Source organism: Scardinius erythrophthalmus, assembly GCF_964197995.2.
Source record: "Scardinius erythrophthalmus genome assembly, chromosome: 8".
Lineage (NCBI taxonomy): Eukaryota > Metazoa > Chordata > Actinopteri > Cypriniformes > Leuciscidae > Scardinius > Scardinius erythrophthalmus.
The window spans coordinates 5,913,209-5,935,875 of record NC_138228.1 but is presented as its reverse complement, the minus strand read 5'-3'; the positions used below and the strand labels follow the sequence as shown (position 1 = coordinate 5,935,875).

The 22,667-nt window shown below is 36.1% G+C and overlaps 1 protein-coding gene across 6 annotated transcripts in view; it reads left to right on the top strand.

Moving 5' to 3' along the window:
* Nucleotides 1–22,667, top strand: part of tp53i11b (tumor protein p53 inducible protein 11b) — a 56,934-nt gene that overhangs the window by 18,444 nt on the left and 15,823 nt on the right. For 3 of the 6 annotated variants that reach the window (XM_081371833.1, XM_081371835.1, XM_081371838.1), the window contains exons 2-3: nt 16,283–16,429; nt 18,581–18,718. In XM_081371833.1, coding sequence (XP_081227959.1) covers nt 18,590–18,718 — 129 coding nt within the window. In that variant the 5' untranslated portion in view covers nt 16,283–16,429; nt 18,581–18,589. Of the gene's footprint in view, nt 1–13,365; nt 13,458–16,282; nt 16,430–18,580; nt 18,719–22,667 lie in introns of all 6 variants that reach the window. The other 3 variants (XM_081371834.1, XM_081371837.1, XM_081371836.1) reach the window with 2 other exon arrangements.

Sequence of the window (22,667 nt, the reverse complement as noted above, 5' to 3'; positions counted from 1 at the left end):
AGTTCTTTGTTCTAATAATGTGGCAGAGAAGCATGGGACTCCACATGCAATCCTCGTGCATTGTTACACCTTAATCTTATTACTCAGATTCTATGAATATAAGAAAATGCAAACATATAGAACATATAAAATTTCTTTCACGGTGTTTACTGTACCGCAGTGAGTCAAGCGAACCGGCAGTTTATGCGAGCTCTCATCTGTTCTTTTCAGAGATAAATTGAAACTGAAATCGTTGATTAATTCGCTCTCTCACACGCTGGGTCTCTCTCTCTCTCGCGCACATAGTTTTATATATTTAGATGTAAAGAGCAATGTAGTGCAACGATATTATTTCTCCTGCTCTGCTCGAGACCAGCAAGTTTTTAGGGCCGTAGTTGAACTGATCTTTCCGACCCGGAACCTACTCTCCTACAATGATGCGCGGAACAATTCAAAAATGGACAAAGGCTGGGAACCTGCACTGGAACAGTGTCGGTGGATAAGGGGTAACAGAGCATCAGAAAGGGCCTTTGATTGGCAGCTATTATACATTTTCCTGATATTTTGAAATGGCTTGCCAGGGAAAGCCTGACATGAAAGGGATATCATTAAAGATAATGAAATGCAAATTTCATAGGATAATAAGACTTTACCTCATAATGAGGCAACAGAGAGTGAAGAACAAGCTACATGTGGCAAAACCATGCTGAGGTCTGATGTGTTTGTAAAAATTAGTCTTCTCTCTTCAGTATGGACTTAAAAGACTGTTTTAAAGTTTTATTAAGCCAACATTCAAAGGTTGTCTTGATTTTATTAGCCACAAAATTAACTTCCTAAATTCCTAAAAAAGAGACTTCCTAATTAAGTTTGAATGGTGCACGATCCTGTCATACAGTGTATCCATTAAGGTTTTGAATTTTTTTTACCTTATTTCTAAATATAAAATATATATTCTTATGAATTGACACCGTAATATAGATATGGTGTCAAGCCACAGCGTATGTGTGAAAACTGCAATTGATATTTGAATGAACTTTTATTGAACAGCAGTACTGAATCTGCCATAAACTCAAGTACTATTGGAATCAGCTTTTAAAATTGTACTTTCTGAAATGGACGCATTTTGTTTTCACATCATTTTACAACTTATTGATGATCTCTCCCCCCATTTAAGCCTTCTATTCAGCTTCAATAAAGAATACAGTCACGGTGAGTTCTGCCAGTGGATATGCAACATGGAATTGGTAAGAAACTGGATAGTTCCTCCTCTATCACGGATTGTAGTGCCCTAGAGCAAGACACTTGACCCACAATTGTTCCTGTGGTTGATGTGCTAGAAGTCACTTCAGATGAAAGTGTGATTCACTCAATGACAAGGAACGAGTAAGTAGAGTGATCTGAGTAGGGTTGTGCCGATGATGCCATCCTCCATTGCGATGGCTGACAGACATCACGGATGTTGAGCCGGCATCGCGATACCCCCCCCCCATGTTTCCATGGCCATGCTTGGCACGTGATTTACCACAGACAAAATAGCGCTGTATGACAAATGTTGTGCTTTTATTTCTAAATATTAACAAACTTGCTTGCTTACCATGTCAACAACTATATTCTATTCCGATTTTCAAATATGTGTAAGTGAGTTTGATTTGTTGTTTAAAAACCTTTATAAATGATCTTGATCTGTAATAGGAGATGGGCACCGCCATGTTTGTTTGGGCCGCGGTTCAGAGATTCCTGTCTGTTGGATTTATTAAAGTATGTGAATTCATCAGTTACTCCTGAAATACATGAAAGTAAGTGGCTGGTGAACTGGGAGAAGAATAAAGTAAACTTTATAGTTACTTACACTGTGTATCTGATATGAGTAAAACACGTCGGCAAACATATTTGAAAGGATTGTTATTGCTGCTTCCATAGACACCATTGTGTATTTTACAAACTATAAATGTACTGTTTTGCTATAAACGTCCGTCTTTGGCTCAGCGACAGCCATAGCGCAAAAGCACAGTTTGAAACTGGCAGTTATGTCACGTCACTGTACATTTGCTCCTTAGTGGTCAGCTGATGCAGAGCGTGCCAAAATCGAAATTGCTGATGAGATGTAGAGGAAAATATCTAGTGGAAAATGAGAATGTTACGTTACCCCCAACCCCAACCCCCCCATGTCATTGTCCATCGCGATGTTTCACTGAAAACATTGTCTGATGACATTGGTAGACATCGCCCAACCCTAGGTCCGAGGTACTTTAATGGCTCAAAGGCTGTGTTGACAATGCCAGAATGCGCAGCCAAGGGTCGTCAACTTCCTGCTAGTGTACTGTGAATGTCTGTTGCTGTGCTGTGACTGAGGAGATCCGGTGTCATTTGTTGTTTGCTTCAGCAGAAGTACATTGGTCGAAAGATCAGGCGTATGCTGGGAGGGACAAGATGTTTGAGTGGCTTTTTTTTTTTCACACTTTCATCACATTAGCACGAACAGAGGCTTAATGAGCTGTCAGCAAGCTGCTGCCACTCACGTGGGCCAACCTCTTCTGAACGTCCTGGGAGGGAGGCTTTCTGTGTGTGTGTTCGTCCTGCCATCCTCAACTTGATGAAGGGTGAAATGGCTTAAGACAGAGTATTATTATTCTTGCACTCTAACCATTTCCAAACAAAGCTGAATCATCTACTCTGCAAATGTTTTGATTTCAAGGCCATCTATCTCAGCATGCTTGGAGCGCAAACGACATGAATTTCACTGGCGGCTCTTCACACACCCACTCAGAGAGAACAAACTAGTAACGTCAATACGTGTGATCCTTTAATCTCTCAATGCCTATAGAACTGTTTATTTCAAGTCCTAAAACTCTGAAGAGTATTATGGGTTCCCTTTGGGGAAAGTTACTTTTAAAAGTAATGCATTACAATATTGTGTTACACCCTGAAATGTCATTATACAGATATAGACAACGTTGATTTGACAAAGTAATTGCCGTTTAAAACAACATTGGACCTTCATTGTATGGACAAAAATTCATTGTATGTTTTTAAAGTATCTTGTAATCCATTTTTGGGTGAACATTATCTTTAAGTTAAGGCACACAGCTTTTTCAAAATGTACATTTGAGGTACATGGAACATGCAGTTGATTCAATAGATTAATTATTACAACACATTCCCAAAGGAACCCATAGTGAATTAGCCCCCCGGGTTGGTCTACAAATTGACGTCATGACTGAGTGACTGTATTTGTGTGAACTGTGGCTTATCACGCTGGTCAAAGTAAGAAAGACGTCTTGATGACCCTTTTGAGTAATGCTGGAGGGTGGTTTCCTGCCTGCATTGGTATGAATCACAGTGTTGTCTGTTTATTATATAAAAGTCCAATTAAGAGGAAAGCTTTGTATGCTTGTTTCAGTGTGTTAAATGTGCTGTAGTTTGTGTGCATGGCATCCTGTTTCCTTTTGCATCGATTGTTGTCTGTGATGTATGCACTTGTTTGTGTCTTGAAATTAAATGAATTGTTTGGTCAGACTGCAATCCATCAGTTACAGTTATCTCATAATATTTTAAATGTCACTTGAGATATTGTGGCAGTGTCCTGTCTGATGTCATTATTTACAGAGATTGCAAGATTGTTGACAGGGTGTCACTTTCTGGCTCCTCGATGAAGATTGTGGATGGATGTACAACTTTCTGGTAGCATCAGGCCTAATGTCATCATGTCTCTAGGGACGTACCGCTGGTCTGTTGATTAAACCAAATGACAGCTTGTGTATTATTTATCAGCCAAAAGGGGAGACATCTAATGTCAGTGGATGATCTTATACAAGACCTGTTGACTGCCTGCAAGAGACTCGGCTGGATTTGTTAGCGCATCCACCTCCTGTGCATTTGGCTCAGTGTGACGTGGATCGACTTTGCATTTGCATTGATTTTGTTTTTGTCATTGTACAAAGATATATGTTCCGTGCAGGTAGCTGAGGTACAATGAGTTCCTCTGGGAGTGAGAAATGAAAATGAGAAATCAGTACACAACATGCAAAAATCAGCTACTACATTTACATAATACCAAATAATTCACAATAAAATAGTTTCCTTCATTTCTTTCCTAAAGCAGATGCAGTAGCATCGCATGTTCAGTTAAGCTCACTGATATTATTTGACTAAGTTGAACCAGTCAGTAACCAATAAACCCTGAAAATAGGGGTGTAACGGTACATTGTTATATCGAGATATTGCGATATAAAAATGTGACTATATGTATAGTTGATGTAAACTATATGATATGCAATGTCCAAGCTTAACGAAATGTGACACACAAAGACAACAGAAAATTCTGAGGACGCACACCAAGTTTAGTACAATTCTGCCAAAAGGGGGGCGCTACAACTAAAAAACTATTATAACTCTAACCAAAAGATCCATTAAGTTGAAAATTGGTATGCATCTTCTTTGGTGAACATCCTTACATATGCTGTAATATGACTTGGATACTTCAAAAAACATAACCGCCAGCAGCCAATCAAATTTCAGCGGCTAATAACATCAAATCTGAATGCCCTACCATTACAAAAATGGATATATTTGTACATTGTGTGAAAATGAATATATGTACCAAATTATGTGAAAATTGGACTCAAGGTGGCGTTATAATAAGCAACGTTAAATTTTAGCTAATAATTCTGCAACCGTGTGGGACAGAATCAAAATTCTCGTTTCTTCTGAATTCTTGCTTTAAGCCCCAACAATAGCACATTAAAAATACTGCTGTCCATTTAAAATGAAGGGACAATTTTATGTCTTCTTCACAATAATATATATTATACAAATTCTATAAAGTGTAAAGACACTTATTTTTTGTTGTAGTATGAATAATAAAGTAAACACTTATGTGTTGAACGGCAAGCATAAGGTTAGAAGGCAATACATAAACAGTAGAAATAAATTATAAAATGAGAAGGGCGTTTGTGATAAATGCTTCAGATAAATAAAGTTTTGAGCTGCAAAACTTCACATTATTTGAAATGGTCCTGTCCATGTTTTTTATCTAAATTTAAATGTTGAATATAAATCCACACATAAATCAAATATATTTTGATCAAACCCTAGCTTTCAGTGAAGATTCAAGATGGACTTTGCTATAAAAACCACAACATAAGATACGTTTCAGTTGAATCACTAATCATTTACATGGGCCATTGGTGCTTGGTCCCCGATGACTGCTGCTTGCGGCTATATTTGTTTATGTATTTATTTGCTTGTTTGCAGTCATTTGCTGATGTATAAGGTCATGTAGTCACAATCAGAGATTTTCTCCTCAGTAAAATCCAATCACAAGTGGGCTCAGGAGATGTATTTGAGATGCACTTTAATATCCGCTGTAAATGTCAGATGGTCTTGTGATCGAATTGCCCAAAGTGAATGTAAACAGAGCCTACAAGAATGTAACCATCCAGCACCATAGAAAACAGAGATTTTCCAACGAAAGGACACTAGAAGCTGGACACATCATTTTTAATTACAAATAAGATGGAATTGAATTGATACAATTGCATGACTGATCTGAATTTGACATAATTTATTATTTGATTAGTTTACTTTCTGCATTTAAAATGCTTTGTCTTACAGGTGCACCAACACAACGCAGTTTGCACTTAGTCTCTCAGTTGTGTTTCTGTGTAAATGTAGGTAATGTTTACTGCTGAGCTCTGCCGAGGGAGCCAATGTCTCAGCTGGGTGCATCAACAAGAACGTTCCACTTTTTTGGCCTGTCACTCACAGTAAGCTCCTGTGACAGACCATGAATTGGTGTAAATAGACAAGTGCAGGAAAGCTCCTCAAGCTCAAACAGATAGAAAAACTCATCACAACTGTCCTGATGCAGCAAATGTATGAAATGCCATTTAGTTTATCACTGCTGATGTCTTTTTCATGGCCTCTGTACGAGTGACTGTGAAATCAGTGCTGTGACAATTACATAATTCATTAAAACTGCGAATGTGTAGTACTAGGTGTGCCACCCATATGAGTGCATTTTACTGTGAAATGTTCATAAAAGAATGAGAGACGGAATGCTAATAAAAATACCAATTATAGAATGAATGCTTCCTTAATTATGAAAGCTGTGATTGCTGAAACTGGAAGTTCTGTAGTAGTAATCAAGAGAATTTACTATCTTTAATTAAATATATATTGTAGCCTTGTGCAAATATGTTCCACCACTCTAATAATTGTATGTTATTACTGCAGTCTGCTGTAGGGCCTGAAATTCATTTCTGAAAATGGGGGAAATTACCCCCTTATATGCCCCATATAAAAGGGGTTTTAAAGGGGTCATGACATGAGAAATCAAATTTGCCTTGAACATTTGACATGTAAGAGGTCCTTGTACCATTAAAACGTCCTCCGCATTATAAACAAAAGATTTATTTAATCAAGCTCCAGAAACGTCTTGTTTGATATTGCGGGATCTGTGACGTCACACAGGCAAATACATTTGCATATGACTGCCTCCAGAGCAAGACCTCGACGAATAGTTTTACATCATCACACCATAGGCCACGCCCACTGGTGTTCAGTCGCTTAACGGCTGACATTTGCCTACACTAGATGTGAGTGTCACATCAATAAACCCAGATGCTGTCTACACTGATACAGTATACTGATGCACGTTCAGTTTCTGACACTCCACACACTTGAGTCTGCCAACAACAGGACAATTGGAAGAGTGAAAGAACGTTTGCTTTGAGGCGTCCAGTTTAAATGGCACATTTGTGTCTGTACAGACTTCAGAAGGATCCCAGCGTCGGAAATAAGTGGATGGTTTATTTTAATGGTGTCCCGTTCCTCCCGGATCGCATCGAAGGATTATGTTTGTTCGGAGCATTTTGTTTTGTTGAAACTTTTGCTGAAAGATGAAGCAGCGGACTTTATTGAATCTGACTGTAATGACACTGTAAGAAAATGATTTCATAATGCTTTGTGTTTAAATGACAGTCTTTTTGTGCAAAAAACTTTATTAACATTATAAGTAAACCTCAAGGAACATGTTAAAATAATACAAAAAAAAAATCCATGTCATGACCCCTTTAATTACATGCTAAATTGCAACTATTTCGTTATACATTGTATAACAAATGCTATATAGTAAACAACTTTTTGTATTAGGACTACACCACAGATTAGCAACTGCACCAAAATTGCTTATTTTTGCTCAGTTTGTTTTTTGGTTGTTGAAAAACTGAAGTGTTTTTTTTTTTCTTCTCGAGTATGACCTCCATGTTCTCCTACATCATGCTATTTAAGCATTGTTTTCTCCCATACATTTTCCCACAAGTGGTCTGTCTCCTTCCCCTTATTCTGTCTCTACAAACGTTTATGTTGTTGTTCTTGGCAGAGATTTCCTTACAAAACTGACCTTTAAAATGAGTGCAAGAGATATTTAAATCCACAAGTCTGTAATCTTAAAAATAGCTGGTTTAAATTTTACATTGGCAACAGATATAATCCTGAGAGAGGAGACCTCACTGCTGAATCAGTTATCGGTACAATCATTCATTATATATAAAGTATGAATATGTAAATAAACATGGAGTCAAGCAAACCATAACAAACAAAACCATAAGTGACTGATGCACAGATAATACTTGTAACGTACATCCCAGATGGATGTGTAGAGAGAGATGGAGATGCAACAGGTGTGTTGTGAAGATGATAGAGTGTGTTTTAATGAGGTCTCTTCAGCAGCTGCACTGCAACATTTACTGCTCTGCAAGCTTACACAGCGCAAGCCGAGACACGCTTGTGTAAACATGGAGTAAAACATGCCTTTTGTATGTCAAATTAATGTATACATTGAAAACCATTAGTTGATAAATGTCCACAGCTTTACATTTTCTACAGCATTGTAAACCGAGCACCTCATTAGTTATTTTAATCCACTTGTATAGTTTTGATTTTCATTTCATCCTGCAGTCTATCTTTAACAGACGTTGAGTTTGAATGTGTAAGAAATCTTTAGCTTTACTTGCTTTACTGAGAGAAATTCAGTTTGTGTAGCAGTAGCCATACAAGGAGCTCTTCAGTGCCTAAAAAAAGTTAGTTTCAGGAGTTCAAAGCAGCTTGCAAAAGTGACCTTTCCCGGAAAAGTTTGCTCCGGCTGGTAAACCACCATCGGTCCGTGGCAATTATGTAATTGGTCGGTGTGCTTTGGGGCCGGTTGCACCAGCTGTGCGTAAGTTACAGCGTAGGTTTGACGTAAATGGGCACTAAATTACAACTTGCACTACTAAATATTTTTGCGTTGCATCATTAAACTTAGTTGAAGCATAACTACACAAACTGAATATTTCTGGGAAGCCTCCGAACAGGAGTGATAGTTGTAATAAACTAGCAGACTGACTGAACTGCATCAATAAGCTCTTATTTTACCCGACAGACTTCAGTTATGTGGACCTGTGTGACAATGCTTACAATTACACTCGCTTACATTTTAAGAGAGGGATCATTATGGGAATAAATTACTTTGTTAGCGGCTCTTCAACACAAACTCGTCGTCTCTGTGTGCATCACTCAGTGTTGTGCATGTAAATGAAAATCAGTCATAATAAATAAATGTAATTTCTTGAATCAGTATTTATTTATTGATCCTTATTAATTTCAAATACAGTTTCTCGGTATTATTTGCATATAATTTAAATATTGTTATTCATGATTGAGTAGTATTGTATTTTATGCATGGAAGCTTATTTTTACCATTAGTGACATGAGGCAAAAGATGCTAGAATGAAGGATAAACTGAAGTTCACAGCATTTTAACAACCTCTTCTCATGTATTTGAAGGCTGCTATTGGATCATTGAAGGTATATGTCATTTTATGTGACTACGCATTACTTAAAGGTGCTCTAAGCGATGTTGGGTGACGTCACTTCTTGTTGACGTTTTAAGTATTGTCAAACAAAACTGAGGCTAGCTCGACCCTCCCTCCTCCTCATCCCGTCCCCTCCCCCTCTCTTCCGTGCTTCCTGAAACAGTCATGAATTCGGGACTTTGCGCGTTCCTTCTCCTTTTCCCTCTTCTTTGGCTATTTGTTCTTCGGAATGTCGTCTCTTTGGTCGTGTGTCGGCCATATCGAAATTCTCAAGAATATAACATTTTTAACGTTAGTCGTTGTCGTTGTCTAGGACATCTCTCCTCTAGCTAACTTACCTCTTCATACTTCTCTCTCCTCCACTCCCCACCCCCCCCCCCCCCCCCCCATGTGCACACGCACTAACCCCCCAACCCCCACCCCCAAATCATTCTTGTCGGTTATTGGCTAGAACACTGTTTGTTATGTTTCGTGGTCCAGGCTGGGCCAGTTTGTTTTTGTTGCCGTTTGTGGAGCCTGGGCTGTCTACAGAGACCGCGTTTTTTTACAGTGTGTTCAGGGGACAGGCAGCTAGCGGATAGTGAGGAGATGATTGCTGTATGTGACAAAAAATATTTCGGCCTAAAAAACGTGTGACATCGCTTAGAGCACCTTTAACATAGAGCTTACGACCTACTAGCTACGTTAGCCTTATGAACAAATAGTGCAACCGTATAAAGTACAGAGTTAGTTACAAACTAGTTATTAAGCCTCTTGTGTGGACTTTACATTCCAATTCAAGTTAGAGCTTGCGAGCAACCCCACCTTGGTCGGTATCTACGTCGCTATGATCAGATGCTTTCTTAATTGCTGTTGTTTTCTCACCACTGTCATTTTGTTGTTTGTTTATTTTGTTATTGAAGGGAAACTCACAGCACATATTTACATATCATCTAATTGTTCACTAACAGTTATACCAAACTTCTTTTTACCCCTAAGTGAACAAAAAAGAACATGCCAAATTATTAAATTGGGCCACGTGCTAATAATCAATTACCTTGTTTAAGTTAAATCAGAACGAGGGAACGAATTAGTTCAGCATGCCCACAAATTACTAAAATGAGGGAATGAATTAAACAATCGTGGAAATAAATTCATAATTCATGGCCCCGCTTTAACTAAAACGAGTGAACGTATTCTTGGCCACGGTATATATATTTTTGTCCACATGTCATGTGCGCGGCTCCAGAGACGTAAATGAACTGAAAAGCTGCTATCGGTTTGACATTTGTGTGTTACTGGGTTTAATAACTTCTGTGCCGGCTTGTGCTCGTCCAGCAGCTGGTTAGCTTTAGGAGGAGATTCCTTGCTTTGTTTTTGTCATGTTGTCACAAGCTGTCAATTAGAGGCCTGTTCCTTTTAGCCTGCAGCTTATTTGCCCTTTTCTCACAAACCCCCTGACTTTGTCAAGAGGATGACATGATGCCAGCAATTATTGTAGCAACCCAATGGACTCTGGGTGTAATCTGATGATGGTTCTCAACTGGTTTTGCTTCCAGAACCAGATTTTACATTGAATGACCAGAGGCATATGGAAAAAAGAAAACCAAGTATGGAAAAATGTTTGTGGTTCCAGACTATTGCCCCTCTTCCATTTTAGCGCATGCTATCACTTCAAGATCACCAATGAAAAAACCCCCAGAGAAAATACAAATATTTACATATGACTGTATATATCAAACATAATGCTGAAAATAATGTTGTATGAACCATTTATGTTAAATATGTGCATAAAAATATACACATAGGTTTGGATATTTGAGTCTGGATAAGAATGGAATTTTGAAATAGAAAATGTGTAACCCTGATTAATGGGAATATCAGCCATATTACCAAGTGAAAGATGAATTTCTACCAAAATACCATTAAGTTTAATTGTGAGGCAACACGTTGCCAAATCTGTTAATATTAACAGAAACACATTTAAAATCACACATTGAAATGTTATTGCTAGTATCAGCCACATTGCCAAGCGAACAATGAATTTGTACTGAAATGCCATTGTTTTATTTGTAATTTGTTTTTTACTTAAAAAACTAAAGTAAAAACAAAAATGTCATGCTTTTAGGATCCACTAAACAATTAGGCACTAATAAAATATATATTAGAAATATAGGAAATGTAATTTGTGCCAAAATTTACAATATTTTTGAATGGTCGTCAATGGGGATAAATGTGTTTGTTTGTTTTTGTTCCAGAAAGTGTGTTAGCGTCGACCATGGCCTTGTAACCTTAGTCTAAAATAATTTCAGCTGTAATGTTAATGGAGAACATGATCTCACTGAGCAATGAGAGAGATGCATTTGCAAGAATGAACACCTAAATCAGAGGCACGTCTATGTCTGACAGTTGCTTTCAGGAAATAAAAGCATCATGCTTTGTCCTAGCGTTCAGGACTAATGGACCAGCAACCGTACATCGAGTTGTAGCTGTTTGTTAAAATGCGCAAATTTCAATTATATTGTGTATAAAATGCATTTAGACGGTGCTTTGATAAAAGACTTTTTAATTAAGATGTTGTCGTGGGTGACGAATGCCATTCACGCTTTGAGACTGATGTAGTCACTTTGCTTCTTGAAAATTATTAATGGTTTTTCCAACAAAGGTTGTCTTGCCAGTCTATAGATATAATACATTAATTATGCATTTATTTTTCAGCTAGGTTTTATATTTTTATATACAGGTTTTAGTATTTTATTTATTTTTTTATTTTCAATTAATATTTGTTTGGCATCCGTAGCAGTGATGTATTAAAGTGTCGCAGATTTTCAACCCGCTTTGTATTGTAACAATGTTGGTGGTATATTTTAATGAACAATGTTTATTCGTTCTCCTTGTTACCGAGAAATTCACGTTAATTTGTCAGTCTGCCGGATGACTTTTGTCCCAGGGCTTTTGTGAATACTACAGATTATACTTCTGAATATTTGTGTCCCCGGCCACAGACAGAGGGTTATTAACAGAGCAGTATGGGTAGCATAATGTTAAAAATGAAACACTATGGCATGAGCTTTCGGACCTGTATGCGACGGCGTTTTGCTTTGGGCGGTTTTTACAAACACTGAGGTTTTCAGATTTTCCGTCACAGCATTCTCTCTGTATTTCTGATTCTTTGCAGCCTTCGTCCTAAACGAGCTGGATCCTTCACTGGAAACTGAAAGTAACTCACTCCCGCTAAACGTTTACTCTTTGAATTCTTGCACCCGGGAACAATACAAGTCAACACCAGTATGATTAAAAGTTTGCTAAGAAGTATTTCCTACTAAAGCAAGGCGGTATTTGACTCTGCTTTGGCATCTTGTCACGAGGATATTATAGGTTTGCATTTTTAAATTAGTTTTTATTTTAATATAATTTTCAAATTTCCTATAAATTTCGTTTCATTAATAGTTTTAGTTTAGTTTTTATTTTGTGAACATATTTCTATTTAGTTTTTTATATATTTAGTTTCAGTTTTAGTAATTATAGTTTAGCAGAGTTAACAGAACACTTCCAGTTAGACATTTAATTTCAGCAAAGTTTATTGTTTGCAGTTTACAGTTAACTCTTGTGCAAACTTCTTAATAATAAAAATAAAATAATTGTTTGAGATTGAACATAGAACCAAACAAATGCAGCTTAAAAGTATAATAGTAAAAATTATTCATTCAAACTCATTCATATTATAGATGAAATCTTGTTAAACGTGTATAAAAAAAATGTGTATGATGATTATGATTATTCAGATTATTCTTTTATGGTTATTTCTATGATTAGTCCTTTCAAACATATTATTCTTGTATTGATCAATTTACGCTTTTTATATATTGTATCTTTTAATATCATATACTCACAGTTATACTCATTTACATGACATTTTGTTGACTTCTACTCTGAAAATGTACGTCCATTTGTGGGCTAGACATGCCTTTTTTTTTTTTTTTTCGTTTTCTGCTCAGTGTGGTATCCTGTCTAATATGTGTGGTATCTTGTTTATTATTAAGTTTTTAGATGGTTATCTTACCTGGAATTAAGGTGCAGCTGTATTTGCATTTAGGGTCTAGACATGATGGCCATTTCTGCTACTTAAGGTACTTACTACTGCTACTTCTGCCACGAGACGAGGACAGTGGAATGAGGAAAAAGTGCAAGGTCTCGAGACGCGTCTTTTTAAAACTTGAACTTATTTTAACTTGAGTGCCACGTTTTTAGAACGTAGCTTCATGTGCGAGACGCTGAAAAAGTGCAACGTGTCCATCTAGCGCATTTAAATTAAAAAATAAAGTAAAATAAAGTTTATTTTAGTTTGTGAAAATGTTTTTTGACCAATAGTTTTAGTCTTAGTTTGAGTTTTCATTTACAAAAATAACCTTTGTCAACATGCCCAGTGCATTATGGGTGTTGAAGTTTTCCTACCTATTTGGCAAAAGGAAGACAACAGCTTTTTTTCTCTGTTTTCTGTAGTCAGTTAGCACCTCTGATTTAATTATTTTTCTGCCTATTTTTCTGACAGGAAGTTTTATTGAAAGCCCATTTTGCAGGTGGTAAAATACCTAAAGTGAAATCCAGTTACAAGTGGACTCGGGAGACACGTTAATACCAGCTGTAAGTATTATTGGTCCCACTTTATATTAAGTGGCTTTAACTACTATGTACTAACACTGAAATTAATCATTTGATACAATGGACTTATTGTGTACATACATGTTTTTACATTGTACTTATATTTTAAAAATACCTGCATGTAATTACAGCTGTATGGACACAATAAGTACATTGTACCTACTTTTCGATGTAAGTACATAGTACTTAAAGCCACTTAATATAAAGTGTGACCGTATTATTAATTAATTAAATTATTTATTTATTTTTTCATTTGCGTATTCATTCATTCATTCATTCATTCATTTATTTATTTGTATGTTTATGCAATTATTTGATAATTTATTCATTTTAACTTTAATTTTTGGGCTCTGGAACCAATTTAGTCCTTTTTCTTACTTTAAATTGCTTTTTGCATTAGTAAATATTTAATATTTTTTTACAAAACCATAACGAAAATGTCATAATGTATGTGTATGAATTAATTGAACATTTATTAACATATTCATTAATTGAATATGAACATTTGTGTGTCCAGAGATGCATATGACTATATGAGAAATAGCCTAGCACTCATTTTATTGTATTATATATTTATAAGATGCAAGGGCTGTGTATTATTTTTTACCTCACACAAGCAGTTTTATGTAGCAACAGAGGGCTAATTAATGCTAATGATGATTGCTTTCTTGTTTCATTCATTCGGCTTAACTGGCAGTTCTAATATTAAGTCAAATAATTTATTTATAACATGAGTTATCCTAGATTATTGATGAAGTTGTCCATGACGTGATTGAAGTTATAAAGTTCCATTCAGATCACATGCCATCATGATCATCCTCTTTGTCATATTGTATACATGTTTAATATCCCCAACATACTGATGCTGAGGAGAAATGCTTTGGTGGGCTTTTGTCCTGTAGCTAAATTTCTTTCATTCTCACACTTCTCACACAAGCACATACTTGTCTATTTTCCCTGCAGTTGCAGTGTGTTGCTGTTTAGCAAATCCATTAATATTTAATTCCTCCTTTATATGCTCACCACCAAATGCTGAAGTCTTCCCAGTGTGTCTGGATGATTTTTTAAATGAACAAAGAAGCCTTAGCTTCATCTTTCCATCTGTCATTAGCTTCAGAATTCTATATACAGTAGCCACACTTTAAAAATTCAGCTTCACATGGAGCCTTTAACCTGACAAAGCCAGACGCTAAAACTCGCACACGGCCGCGAGATCTTTAACTTGCGTCAAAGGCTTGATTTGACCGCCAGAAGAATAACAATGGGGTGAGTTGTCAAGATGAACAGAGCCTTGTCACAGAATATATACTTTCGATAATGAGGGAGGGTGCCAAATGCGCAATCTGAGGGGTTGCTAGGCAACTGCATCAGCATCACTCCAGCAGCCTCATGTCAAGAAACGCATTGGAACGACGCATTTGAATGGCATCGCCTTGCTCGTTTATGTGATTTGCTGTACATTGATTGAGGGCAGCTTGGCCCATTGCCTGCCTCTTATCTGTGATGTTAAATTCACACAGGCTGAATCGCTCCGTAATGCAATTAATCCATTCATTGTTTTGCTGTGATGATCAGCTGATGTGTGTTTTTTTAAATGCAGATGCCAATATTTTTGCTTGATAATGCGCAAAGCTGTTTGTTTTTCGTGTTTGTTCAATGAACCAATAAGAATTATTGCACATGCAACACTCCTCAGTGTAACAAGATCCTTTAGAAATCTTTCTAATCATTCTATTTTGGAAACAGTTGCAGCTTAAAGCAACACTAAAGATTATTTTTTACCTTAAAATAATGTTTCCAAAATCGTTTCAGTGGTTCATCAAGTCGTAACAGGGTGAAAGGCACTTCTGCATTTGCTTTGTGGCCCTATATCTCCTATAACCGCACTATGCAAGTTTGCCAGATCGGGTAGCGTTTCTGTAGTTCGAATGAGACATAAGAAACTACAAATTTGACTTGCTTTACGGCAAGCGTTACAATAGTCATTATTTTGTTTTTCTTCGTTTCTGATGTCGCAATACATCATACTTTCATAAAATCATGCAACATACTCTACCTTGTCTGTGGACATCGTTCATTCCGAAGCCGGTGCTGGATAAACAGCGAGCGTGCGTGCGACAGTAGGCTGCGGGCGGCGAAATGATTACGACAGCGGTAATGGACAATTCCGCTTCCAACCTGTAGGGCGACTGAAGAGGAAAAGTTCTTTGGTGTTGCTTTAATATTTTTGTGGAACCATTTTTTAAAATTCAAATCTTGAATAGAAAATGATTGGGGAAAAAAATATTTACTTTAATTTTTGATCAATTTAATGCATCCTTGCTGAATAAAAGTATTACTTTCTTTAAAAAAAAACTTTACTGACCCCAAACTTGGTAATATATATATATTAATTATATATTGTAAATTCTGTGTGTGTACAGTTTTAAACAGTGCAGTTCAAATGGATACCTTTATTATTAATTATTATATTATTCATAACTTTATTATTCACAGCATTTCAATTACATGTTCTATCTTTAAATTAGTAGCCTGTATATCTATGATTGAATATGTTTCATCTGTTGGTTTTGGTAGGTTTTATCAGTCTTGGACAGAGTGACCAAAAATGATTGCAATGTGTTGCAGTGACTGATTTATTTATTCATCAATGCATTCATCTATGATTTTATTCCATTTTTTTTATTTTATCTACTGGTCTAATGACATCTTCAAATGAATACTGCTTTGCTTTTTTTATTTGATGTGCTTCTACATCTTGCTGTCTGAAGAGCACACCGGTGATGACTGTACTTTTGCTCTTGCAGCTTCCTGAACACCTTCTGGCTCAGTAGTGCTGGAGCCTCAGACACATTTCATCCTTTTCCTAATCGATTGTGACACTGAACTCCTCTCTCCCTCTGCTGGGGGAGCACTCGCCGCCTGTACCTCTGCGGTCCAGTACACGAGAGCAGGTGACTGGAGTACACACACTGAAAGTCACCTGAGATATAATGTTCCTGCAGACCAAGCAGTACATGCTATAGTCATGTCTACATCTGACATTCAGATGTCCTTTTTCTACAAAAACAACATCACTGGGGAACAAAGGTCTCACATATCTCAAATGTGACCCTGGATCGCAAAACCAGTCACAAGTCGCACGGGTATATTTGTGGCAATAGCCAACAAAACATTGTATGGGTCAAAATTATCGATTTATCTTTTATGCCAAAAATCATTAGGATATTAAGTAAAGATCATGTTCCATGAAGATATTTTGTAAATTTCCTACCGTAAATATATAAAACATTTATTTTTGTAAGTGAATGCAGCACAATCGCCAACATTAATGGACAATTTTAAAGGCGATTTTCTCAATGTTTAGATTTTTTTGCAGCCTCAGATTCCAGATTTTAAGTAGTTATATCTCGGCCAAATGTTCTCCTATCCTAACAAACCATACATCAATGGAAAGCTTATTTATTCAGCTTTCAGGTGATGTATAAATCTCAATTGCACAAAATTGACCCATGTGACTGGTTTTGTGGTCCAGGGCCACAAATGTGAAAAGTAATGTCCAAATAACAGAAAATTGCACTGCAAACATGGGAAATAAATCTACAATTGCGAGATATAAAGTTGCATTGTGTCCTCATGTCAGGACGTTCATATGCATGTTCTCTATAGAAGTGCTGACCCCGAATTGACCGCAGACGTGCAGCAGGAACTAAGGAGCTTCTAAGGATTTCTTTTTACTGCCTTTTTGAGAGGAAAATATAATTAATTCCCTTGAGTAATCCTTTGCCTCACAGAGATTCACTGTCACTATCATACACACAAAATTAATTACATGATGTGTCGACTAATTCATCTTAATTAATCGCACATCAAATTTTGCTGAGAAATTACCTCCAGAAGATCATTTAAAGTCATTATTGTGTTAAATGAGAAAAGCATCAAATAGACATTACAAGTGGCTTTAGATTTTTTTTATTTGATTCAACATAGAATTTATTACACATAAACTTTTAGGCTACAATGGCCATGATTTACTTTTTTCAGAAGCTGCATGGTATTCAGATATATTTACACTGCAGTTACATCTGCATAAATAATGCCATGTGATTATTAGGATTTAAATGGGTATAAAAAGAATAGTTCTCTCAAAAATGAAAATTTTCTAACTCATGTCGTTTCAAACATGTATGGCTTTCTTTTGTTCTTTGGAATATAAAAGAAGGTATTTTGAGAAATGTCAGTGGGAATTTGTGAAGTCAATGGTAACTAATTTGGGATTTAAACTATTGAGATCTGGAAACAGCAAACATACTAGTAGAGGCTTGTATAGCAGTCTGTAATATTATGTCTCCCCTTTTTTATTTTTCCCGACAAATATAAAGACAGATTTTGGAAAACTTTTTTATTTTTATTACATTTTAGTCTCGTCTTTTTTCGTCAAAGATATTGCATGTCACAGTTATTGTTTGATAACCGCATTGTCGTCTTGTCATCATCTCATCTTAGTCATGTCAACAAACATTTCATAGTTTTTGTTAGCGAAATTAACAGTATTTCACTATTGGTCAGATGGCCCAGTCTTTTGTAATTGGTCTATTGCGTGTGTCGAAAACAAAACAGCCTTCACCTTCACCCTGAATTTGTGCAATAGTTCACAATATTACTATTTAAAAATGTTTTAACATGTTTGTTTTTTTACTGTGATACCAAAGCAAAATTTTCAGCCATTACTCCAGTCCATAATCCTTCAGAAATCAGTACGTGATCCTTCAGAAATCATTATAATATGCTGATTTGGTGCTGTGCCCAATTTGACTGCAAATGTGCCACAGGAACCGAGGATCTTGTCAAGACTTGTTATACCTCATGTGATGTTGTTTTACTGCCTTTTTTAGAGCAAAATATGATTTATTCTCTTGAGTAATCCATTGCCTCATATAAGGTTCACTGGTTGGTCAGGACAGCCTTGTGCGGAAGAGGATTGCGCATAGTAAAGATCGTGTCTTGTTAGTAGAAGAATGAGAACTCCATTCCCAGTGCAAACGAGAACATGAAGTGACAAATCAGATCTCATCTTGTTCTCTCACTCCTCTTCTCCTCTGTAGACTTCTGGAATGGCTTCTAAACCTCATCCGCCTCTGATGAAGAAACACAGTCAGACCGATCTGGTGAGCCGACTCAAGACTCGCAAGATCCTGGGCGTCGGTGGAGAGGATGATGATGGAGAAGTGCACAGGTCAAAGGTCAGTATTTGTTTATCATGTCTTTGTACATTTCCTTATCCAAGTTCCATGACTTGCATAGTAACTAACTTAAACACACAGACATGCATATTAATGGTTTGCATTCTGTTGTTGCAGTGAAACAGATGTTCATATATTGTCAGTGTGCAATTAGGAGCAGTACAAAAAACAACAATGCAATCTGCTTGAGACTGTTGCGCTAATAGGCTCATTTAGCCTCAATTTTATCTACTACTTTTTGAATAGTGTGTTACCATTAGTAGGGTTTTATGAAATTCCAGTCCATAATGAACACTTGCCAAAATGTGAGTAAAAAATGGCCTTGTTGAATAAATACATTTTACTCAACCTTAGATCGTAAGATATAATACATGGCTATGTCAAATGAAATAATTATGTCAAAGGACCTGTTGTTGATGTAAGTGACATGCATGATTTAAAGCAGATATATAAACCGTTTATTAAAGAAAACATCTGTCGTCATGACTCTTGAAATATTCTTTGCACTACAGCAGCACAACTAAATTATGAGTGTCATGATTAGGATTTTTTTACCTGTAATGTTTGACATAGCCCCCCTCCCATTTTAATGGTTAAAATATCCATTTGCCATAAGGGCAAAAATATTTATAAATAAATATTATTTATCACCATTGTATTTTTACATATACATTAAGTTATGGTATTTAAAGGGGTCATGAATTTTTGACATTTAAGAGGTGATGAGAACATTCAATACGTTTCTGAGCTCAAACGTCTTTGTTACTCCAAAAAACAGCTCTTTTTTTTTTCTTTTTTTTTTCAAGCTGGCAATATGACCTGTTTCCGACCAAATATATCATCACGTGACTTCCTGGAAAAGCTCAGCACTGTAACTTTTAATGCAATGGGAGTAGATTTAAATATAATGCTGTAATCAACATTTTCACGATTACTTCATCTTGGCAGCTGTAATAGTTAAAAACTTTCAAAAGAGTTTCTCATGTAATACATATTTCATATGCAAAGTTACCCAATCACAGCAGTGGGCTTTTATTTTAAAGACCTTTCTATTTAATCAGTGTTCAAATCAAAGGGATAAAAACAGGGTATAAAATTGCTTTTATTTCTAAATGATAACAGTTTTTAATGCAAAAATACCTCAGGAAACATTACAAAATAAAAAAAAATGCCATTTATGAACCCCTTTAAAGGGGTCATGACATAAGAAATCAAATTTGCCTTGATCTTTTGACATACAAGACACCATTGTACCATTAAAACATCCTGCAAGTTTCATAACTTAAAAATTCCTCGTCCTTATCCATCTTATTTTTCAAGTGTTTTCTGTAAATGTGCGAGACTTCCGATTTATTAGGCGCTCTGGGGAAATAACGAGAAGAATATATCAAACTGCAGTAAACTGTAAAACTGTTTGCGCTACAAATCAGCGTGTGTATAATTAAGACAGTACATTAGAATAATATGGTAAAATGGCCCCTTAAAAACTTATCTTTTCATACAGAGAGTCAGAATGAAGGTTGAAAATAATCGTATTTCCATATATATATATATATATATATATATATATATATATATATATATATATATATATATATATATATATATATATATATATATATACTGTATATATATTGTGCAAAAAACTTTATTAACTTTATAGGTAAACCTGAAGGAACATATTAAAATAATAAAAATAAAAAATCCATGTCATGAATCCTTTAAATACTATGTTTGACCTCACTGTTATATTATCTGATAAAAATGTCATACTGGTGCTTGTACACGAAGAGCTTTTTCCAATGAAATTAGATCTGCACTTGGTGCACAACATGCAGTAATCCAGCAGGTGATATGAAAAATGTAAACACTGATATACTTCCATGATATATATATGAAGAGTTCAGATGCAAAAGCCTGATAATTTTTATCAAGCTCGCATATTTAAGTTCAGTAATTTCACTTAAATGACAATGAAAACTACCTATTAATTGTCATTTAAGTGAAATGACGGAACTTAAATATACAAGCTTGATAAAAAAAGATCATTCTAGAAGAAAATTTCAGATGGCACTTAGAGGCTTTTGCATCTGAACTCTTCATATATAGCTATACAGTGTATATATATATATACATACATACATACATACAGTGCTCATGTTCACAAATATGCTCTTTGATGCTTGTACCCATTCCTGAGGCGGTTTGTCCTCGCTCATGAGAATTGTTTGTCGGGTTTGCGAGAGAGGAAGATGGACCTATTCACAACTAAAAATAAATGAAGGAAGCTCTCCATTTTACTTTTCACTCGTCCTTAAGCTGTACACCCACAGGAAAGTGATGCGGTGAAACGGCTGTTGTTTCCTCCATGAGCAGGAGGTTTGAGTTTCCTGTGTATAGAGTGAAGGGTCTAGGTTTTGCGAGGCGTTCGAGTTACTCAGAGCTGTGGTATACTATGGGCCCTATCCTGCACTTCCCCTTTCAGCAAATCTGATTCAGCTCTGTGGTGATTTCACTAATATAGGGTCTTTTGTAGGATTTAACAGAGTCATTCAGCAGTATTACACACTATGGCTATTCAGTATAATTTGAAAAGACTAATGGAATTATATGATTTAGGCATCTAACAAGCTCCCATTTGCAGAGATCGCAATGAAAGATCTTCTGGTTTGCACAACTGGGTCCAGTTTGAGGAGGGGACTTTAAAAATGTAGCTTGCCAGTAACAAGCTATTTAAATTAAACTTCAGTCAAGGTATCCTTGTGAAAAAAAGTAGCTAACTAGTTTGAAGCTGCAGTGTATTTTTAAGTGAGCTGATAGGCAGTATATATTAATCAGAGCAGTATTTCTCTGACTAGGAATAGGAATTTAAATGAATGAATTTTAATAACTAAACAACTCAGGGTTCCCAGGCTGCTTGAAAGTACTTGAATTTCAGACACATGGATTCAAGGACTAGAAAGTATGTGAAAACAAACATAGGTCCTTGAAAGTGGTTGACTTAAATTTTGTTCGAGTAGCATGATGCTATTACAAAAATGCGGCTTTATGTGTTGCCAAAGCCAGAATGAAAAATTGGTTAATATTGAATGACGAATGTAACTTAAAATGTGATGATAAAATTTTCAGGGGCTCATTTGGCCTACTGAAGTCTTCAGTGTCACAAGATTATATTATTATCATTTCTTATTATTATCAATGTTAAAAACAGTCGTGCTGCTTAATATTTTTCTGGAAAACGTGATCATTTTTTTTAATGATTCTTTGATGAATAGAAAGTTCAAAATAACAGCATTTACATGAAATGGGAATCTTTTGCAACAATATAAATGTCTTTACTCTCACTTTTGATCAATTTAATGCTTCGTTGTTGCATAAAAGTATTAATTTCTTAAAAAAAAAAAATCTCACTGACCCCAAACTTTTGTTGAGTTGTGTATATGTGAAAAAAGAGGAACATTTAAAAGGGATATTTTGAGCCATATTTTTTTGTCATTATTTACTCACCTTCATGTTGTTTCAAACTGTATGGTATAAGAATATTTAACCTTTTTTGCCCATACAATGAAAATCAATGGTGTCCAAAACAACACTGGACGCCATGTGCTTTCATTGTTGGAGATTAGATTACATGTCACGAAAGTACTCCCTAACACTGTGGGTCACATCCTATAAATGACAGATTTACTGTAGAATTTCTGTTGCTTTCCTCTCCCTGTATTGCAAATGTTTTCCTTCACGCATGTGCCGTTGCTTGATGAAGGATGAAGGATGAAGGAGCAGGCGGTCACACAGAGCAGATTAAAAACAGCATTGTTTATTTCTTCCTGTTCCTGCCTTCCCTCTGCCTCTGTTCGCTGGCCTGTGCCACACTATCCTGCATGATTATTCCTGCTAAATGCGTCTCACGCTCATGATTCAGGTCTGCTTCCTGGAGTAGGGTCTGTTC